Source organism: Brassica oleracea, chromosome C2 (assembly GCF_000695525.1).
Source record: "Brassica oleracea var. oleracea cultivar TO1000 chromosome C2, BOL, whole genome shotgun sequence".
Lineage (NCBI taxonomy): Eukaryota > Viridiplantae > Streptophyta > Magnoliopsida > Brassicales > Brassicaceae > Brassica > Brassica oleracea.
This window is the reverse complement of record NC_027749.1, coordinates 14,402,266-14,409,071: the sequence shown is the minus strand read 5'-3', so window position 1 is coordinate 14,409,071 and position 6,806 is coordinate 14,402,266. Positions and strand designations below refer to the sequence as shown.

General features: G+C 32.8%; 1 protein-coding gene across 1 annotated transcript; it reads right to left on the bottom strand.

Moving 5' to 3' along the window:
* Positions 1-2,642: 2,642 nt before the first annotated feature.
* Positions 2,643-5,514, bottom strand: LOC106325622 (L-ascorbate oxidase homolog). Its single transcript, XM_013763667.1, has 7 exons — positions 5,316-5,514; positions 5,083-5,192; positions 4,491-4,764; positions 4,213-4,318; positions 3,427-4,135; positions 3,262-3,346; positions 2,643-3,039 (listed from the first exon to the last, which is right to left on the bottom strand). Exons 1-7 carry the CDS (start codon positions 5,460-5,462, stop codon positions 2,821-2,823), a joined length of 1,650 nt encoding a protein of 549 aa, XP_013619121.1. The 5' UTR covers positions 5,463-5,514; the 3' UTR covers positions 2,643-2,820.
* Between the last annotated feature and the right edge of the window lie 1,292 nt (positions 5,515-6,806).

Genomic DNA, 6,806 nt, shown 5'->3' with positions numbered 1-6,806 from the left:
AATTTTTCAAACGAGACAAACTTTCAAAGTTAGAAATTTTTTACTCTAAATATTTTATAAAATATAGAAAACAAAAAAAATATTATAAAATTTCAAAAATCAAAGATTCATAATTTGTCATATGCTTGATTTTTATTGAGCTTTAAATTTTTAAATTTCTTAAAATTTGTATATGCTTCCTTTTTTACAATCTGAATTTTTAAGCTTTAAATTTCTAAATTTCTTAAAATTTGTATTTGCTTCCATTTCAAAATTATGCTTAAATGTTTATATAAATTTTAAAATTTAAGGCTTCAAAAATTTGAGCATATGACAAATTATAATTTTTTTATTTTATAATATTTTTATTTCTATATTTTATAAAAATTTTAAATCAAAAATTTATAGTTTTGAAAATTTTGATCATTATAATTTTGTTACCTGTTGAGCTCTAACGTTTAAAATGTAAACTTTTGCCAACTTAGCCAAGTTATTGTAAAAACTGTAAATAGTTTGATACACTATTTTTTACTAAACTATAAAATTAAATTTGAAGTAAATATACACACCAAATAATAAAAGTTAATTGATTAATTTTGCAATATATTTCAGTAGGGATGAGCGTTTGGATACCCGTTTCGGTTTGGGTATTCGGGATATTTGGATATTTAAGTATAGGGGTATAAAACCCGTTCGGGTATTTTTAAACCTCGGGTCGAGTTCGGGTATTTGTAAATCGGGTTCGGGTAATTTGGGTCGGGTTCAGTTATTTAAAGTTACTTTAAGAAAAAAAGATCGGGATAAACATAGATCATGAATCAAAAAAAAAATTGAATTTAGGAGTAATGTGTACGTTGTAAGATAAAACAATATAATACTAAGCAAACAACAACAAAGTAGATTGTTAACTAAATAGCGGGACATCAAGTACTCAGAGATGAAGAAAAATACTTCACCAAATCAACTTTAGAAAATAGTGTATCTTTCAGTAAAATTGAAAGGTGCAGAGAAATTAAAAACAAAACCATTAAGTCCACGGTGGAGACGGAGTTAGAGCATCATTATCCTACCAACTACTGAACTATCAGTAGGAAATAAATGAGTCTAAACTATTAAAGATTTATAGTTAATATATATATTTAGAATATCCGTTTGCATATCGAATACTACCTAATGGAATTCGGCGATCCAATCTCCTCTAACTTAATATACGTTTGAATATTTTTATAGATTGGATAGGGTTCGAATTCAAATTTTTCAGATCAGTTTTGGGTTCGGTTTCGGATATCGGATAAAATTTCCAGGTTTATATTTCAGTTTTAAAAAACAGCATTATTAAAAGAAATTTTAAATTACTGATAATTAATACATATATTATATATATATATATATAATACCTTTTTACAAATATGATTGTGTGTTATTAGGGGGTGGCCACTTCGGTTCTTTTCTCGAATTGGTTCGGGTTTGGTTCGGTGTGGCTAGTTCGGTTTTAGTATTTTTCCAACTGAAGTTAACCATAGTTAGTTTGGTTCGGTTTTCTTCAGTTCGGTTTATATTCGGTTTGGTTCGGTTTGTATTCGGTTTGGTTTTATTTGTTTTTGGATCGGTTTAATTAGATTCTTCTTAGTTTAATTATTCTAAGAGAAATTATGTTTTAAAACATAAATTATGTAAACATAAACTATGTGAACTAAATTCTATATAAAACTGAAGTAAAAACCTTTAAGAAGTCACAAAAAATATATAAGAATTAAAACAAATGAAAGTTAACTAAAGTAAAAAAAACAACATCATTAGTAATGTCTCTTATATCATTAAAATTAAAAAACCTGCAATGAATTATCTTCCATGTGATATCATCAAAAAAACTGCAACAAATCAATAACTAGTATATGTTATACACAAATACAAGTATTTATTTATATCTTTGCTACTCTAAACACATGATTCCATTATCATAGACCTAGTATATTCTTTTCACTAACTAGAATTGCAAACAGAACATTTCAAACTAGAATTACATATTATGTTAGAAGAATATATGTTAATGAATGAAAAATGAAAAATACGTAGTTTACTATTAGAATTTTAGTATATTGGTATTACTAATATTTTTAATTTAAATAATTACAAAAATACATCGGTTTCTCGGTTCGGTTTGGTTTAAAACCGAACCGAACTAAACCATTCGGGTTGGAAAAATCTTCAACCGAATGGTTTGAAATAGACTTTGGTTCGATTTGAATCGGTTTCATTTCGGTTGGTTCGGTTTGACTCGGTTCGGTTCGGTTTTTTTTTTGCCCACCCCTACGTGTTATAATACGGTTAGCACCTTACATATATTTGACATTTCAAAAAAAAATTATTTTTATTTATAAATTTTAAATTGAAATCTAAATTTCTCCGGAAACTTCTTCTAGTTAGTAGCGATGATTTAGAATGAGAGAATCTAGGTGTAATAATAATTATTTTCTATTAAAATTTAAATAACTGAATTAGAATAAAAATTTACACATGGCATATGTCTGAATTCTGCCAAAAAATTAGTTCACTGAAAAAAGCTAATATAAATTTTATACGCACATTTTAAATATGAATCATTTGTACAAAACATAAAACAGATAAACTATTTATAAATTAATTTTTTATTTGATAAAATCTGATCAACTAAACAAATACATATATACGTGAATTGTTTTTGAAGTGTATAGTCAGGAGCTACTTTGAAGCTTATAGGAGTAACCTTTTATCTTTTGGTGTGGATATATTATATTACTCATTAAAATATATTGGTTAATTCATTCAAGATTGATATGAACGGCATCATGTCAATAGGAGCTAGGGTATGAAGTCGCGCCTGTGTCTGTTTGAGGCTCGACCACACAACAAAGCATTTTTAGGCAAAGGATATTCATCTCTGGTAGAGTTAGCCGGAGAGTGAACTCGGAAGTAGAATTGTTGACCTAAGTATTGTCTTGCCCAAAACTCACTTCTGAAATTCCACATCCCCACATTATCTAAAGCCACATATATAGCTGTCCAAGATTTTGGATAGACCTATAATAATATACACATTTCCAACATTAATTAAGAACCAAGTGAATAATTCCAGTCTTGTGGTACTATTTAGGAATACCAAAAGGGTCTGCTGCTTAGATCCTCTAATGTGAATTTCAGCTGGGAGGGTACATGCCCCACTGGGAATTGTATGAGTTTGCATAAAATCTATTGACAACAAATTCCAAAAATGTATAGATATATGGAGAGAGTTCACGTCACCTGAGTAGTGGAGCGAGAAATAGCATCCCTGAGGTTATACCCTCCTCTGCTCGCCTGTGACCATGTAGACCATCGATTACCAATCCTGTTGAGAAGTCACATACGTCAATGACCTTCAAGGCTTAATATGATTACCATACTGTATGATTAAGTTATTGTTCTCACCCGACAACCCAGAAGTTGTATCCATCGAGATGGTAAGTCTGGACGAACTTCTCGCGGTTTTGAAAGACGATCTCAAGAAAATCCTTGTGGTTTACTCCCATCACTGCTGTTTCTAGTCTGATCCCTGCTCTTCCAGGCTTATCTGGGATGCTTCCTACTTTGAAAACACCTTTGATCTTAAAGTAATCTGCTAGCTTCAGTGGAGTATCAGCAGGAACGAATGATACGCCATTTATGGCATATCGTTGCTTCCTGTTCACAACGCCTGCTGAGCTTTCAAGTATTAATGTCCTGGAAATCTTGATTCGACCATAATGGTATGAGCCCTGAGCATCTTGCCTTTGCCTGGAGGCAGTCAGGTTAGTCTTAATGGACCGAGCCTGTTTAATCGAAAAGTCTATGTCATTGTCAGGTTGTCTATTAGGGACAAATTTAGAGCTTTTGGAGTTGGAGTAGTGAAGAATAATTATATTCGTAGATCGTGTGTCAGTGAATCTCGTCCCCACGACAATCGAATAGTTTTGGGGAGGCTGGTCCATGGTGACCAGGACAGAGTAAGATTGACCAACGTGAATGTCGAGTGAAGTGAACTTGGTTTGGATTGTGTAGGTTCCCTCGACCTCAACGAGCTTCAACATATGACCTAATATTTCGAAGTTTAGGGACAGTTGAAGCCCCACATTTGATATTCTGAATCTGTACGTTTTACCTGTTAAAAGTGATGAGATCGCGAAAATGCTCTTCTTTGTAACAAACATATTAGAGTTTGGAGTTTTAAAGATTAACCTTTGTCGACAGTTAAAGAAGTAGAGGCGGTGTCTCCATTGCCATTGGTCAAAACACTAGAAGGCCTAGGTATCATGCGTCCTCCATCCAAACGTGCCTTTAAATCCTACGTGTGGGATTAGTAATACTTTTTAAAAACAAACATTATTTAATAAAAAGGTCTAGAAATCCAATGTGAATCCAAAAATAAAATTAAAAATCGCCATGTAAACCCACAATAATCTTGAGGCAGCCGTTGTGCTAAGCAAACATGATAAGTTAATAATTAAGATATAAACCTTGTGGTCTTCCCCAGTATACCAATCCCCGATGAGGAGGGTGAAGTCTCCGGCTGGTTGCGGGAAAGGGACGGGAATGCCAGGGCGACTGAGGATACGGATGGCACCAAAACCACCGGCGGCTTTTTGAACGGCCAGCGAAGGGAAGTAGAAGAAACTTCCGATCTGGTCTCCGAGATGGAAGGCATAAGTGTAATTCTTTCCAGGTGGGATTGGACAAGTCGTCCCATACACTCCATCTTGGTAAGAGTTTCTCTTTAGATGCAAGCCGTTCCTCCATTTATGAAAACATTTTTGGTGTTTATTATATTTATGATATATTTTTTTTGATACTTTAATTAGGATGAAACATTGACGTCAAATATTACCCAACAAAAATAAAAAGACTGGGAAGAAACGACAACATATGCAAATGGCCTTCTTCTAACATAACTTATAAGTTCTATACATGCATATATATATATATATATATATATATATATATATAATAAAATTGCATTGCTTTTTAAATGAATGTAGAAATATTTCATATGAATCGGGTTCAAATTATGTTTACGAAAAGGTGAAACTAAAGATGTAAAGAAATAGATACCAAGACAAAAGAAAAGGCTCGTCTAGATCATTGTGAACATTGATGATCAAATTATCATTGGTGACTACGTAAAGCTCCGGTCCGGGAAATTTTCCGTTTATTAGAATTACCTGCATGTCGATATGCATGTGTATTTTAAATAAATAAATTTTACATTCATTCAAAAATAAATAAATAAATACACACACATATATACTACGAACACAGAAGTAGCCATATTGTTGAAAATGTACCCGTGTTGGAGGAACGTACTTATTCACAGAGACATTGCCGTAAGTGACCCTCAAGTCGAAGAAGCGGTTGGAATCTTCGGCTTGAACAAAAGAAATGATGGTCATCATCATCATCATAAAAAAACCGCCGTCAGGCCACCACGCCATAGTCGATCTCGTAGCTGCCTTAGATCCTGATGAAACTTTGGTAGCGAGAAAGGACAAGAAACAAACGTTGGAAGAAATAGCTTGAAGTTTGTAACAACCCAACTAAAGGATTCGGTGACGTATTGAAAGTCTGAAATCTTTCCAATAAGCTAATTCCGTAATTCATTCAACTAGCTTATTCTCATGCTTTTTTTTATCATCTAGAATTTCATCAAACCTTATTCTCATGCTATGAATAGTTTATTTTTTTGTAAACTAAAGACAAAGAAAATACAAATAGGATTTAATCAAAAGCCATTTAAACTATCCATGTCAGATTAAGTATTCAAAGTTAATGAGAAGAGCCAGCTCACCTTAGTTGCCATGTAATCTTATTCTTTTTTTCTTTGGAACTTACTTTCACTACTCATCAACTTGTTTCAACAAAATAGGTAGAGGAAGTTATCCATCTTCTTTGGTAAAAACCATAAACTACAACAACATAAGATACAAAGGATACTTCTTCAAAAGAAGTTGACATCAAATTCGAGAAAGAGCTTGAATGCGTCAATATAGTCTTCACGACGGAGTTGGACAACAGAAAGATAGTCACAAAATGTGACGTTGAAAACCAGGTTTCACTAACGAGAAAAACATAAATATTCTCGATTTTGATTTCCTCTTCCGGCCCCACAGAGACCTTTACACAAGAAGACAAAAAGGCAAGGGAGCTAAAGTCAAAGCTCGGCAACGAGTCCGAGGAAACATCTCCTTTCATTGAAAAAGATATGGTGGTGAAATCCACTCATTGGTAGAGAATGATGGTAAACATGTAGACAAAGAGAGAGACCCAGTGAACCCACCGAGAAATTAGTTGAGCATGTATGCACCCAAGGATAAATTAGAGAGACCAACTCATTTACTGCATTCCATCTTATATGGTCTAGCTTTATTCGAAATTGAAATTCTATTGTGCAATATTAGAGTTTTTGTTGATTTGACCTTAAGTGCTACAGTAAACTTTTTATTTGAGAGCGTATCCTGAAGGATAATTTGAGCATATATATATATATAAACATAGTTTTGGTCTATATATTAAATTTTAGATATATGCTTATTTGAAAACTTAATATAACTAATATTTTAGATATATAATATAATTTAGGTAATATGGCCTTTTTTTAAATATTATTTTATTATAATAGAAAGTTACATGCTATGACCGTAGTCATATACTCTTTCTGATTTTGCAAACCATTTAGAAACATGATTGGGAATTGTTACCATAGGGGTAGCCCTGGGACGGATCCGGATATCCAGGAAATTTAGGGTATCCGGATCCGGATCCGAAGCCGGATCCGTCGG

Coding starts and splice junctions, on each gene's coding strand:
- LOC106325622 (XM_013763667.1), bottom strand. CDS start 5,462: ATGGCGTGGTGGCCTGACGGCGGTTTTTTTATGATGATGATGATGACC. Junction 5,193..5,315: donor AGTACGTTCCTCCAACACGG/GTACATTTTCAA, acceptor ATCGACATGCAG/GTAATTCTAATAAACGGAAA. Junction 3,040..3,261: donor TTTCTCGCTCCACTACTCAG/GTGACGTGAACT, acceptor ATATTATTATAG/GTCTATCCAAAATCTTGGAC.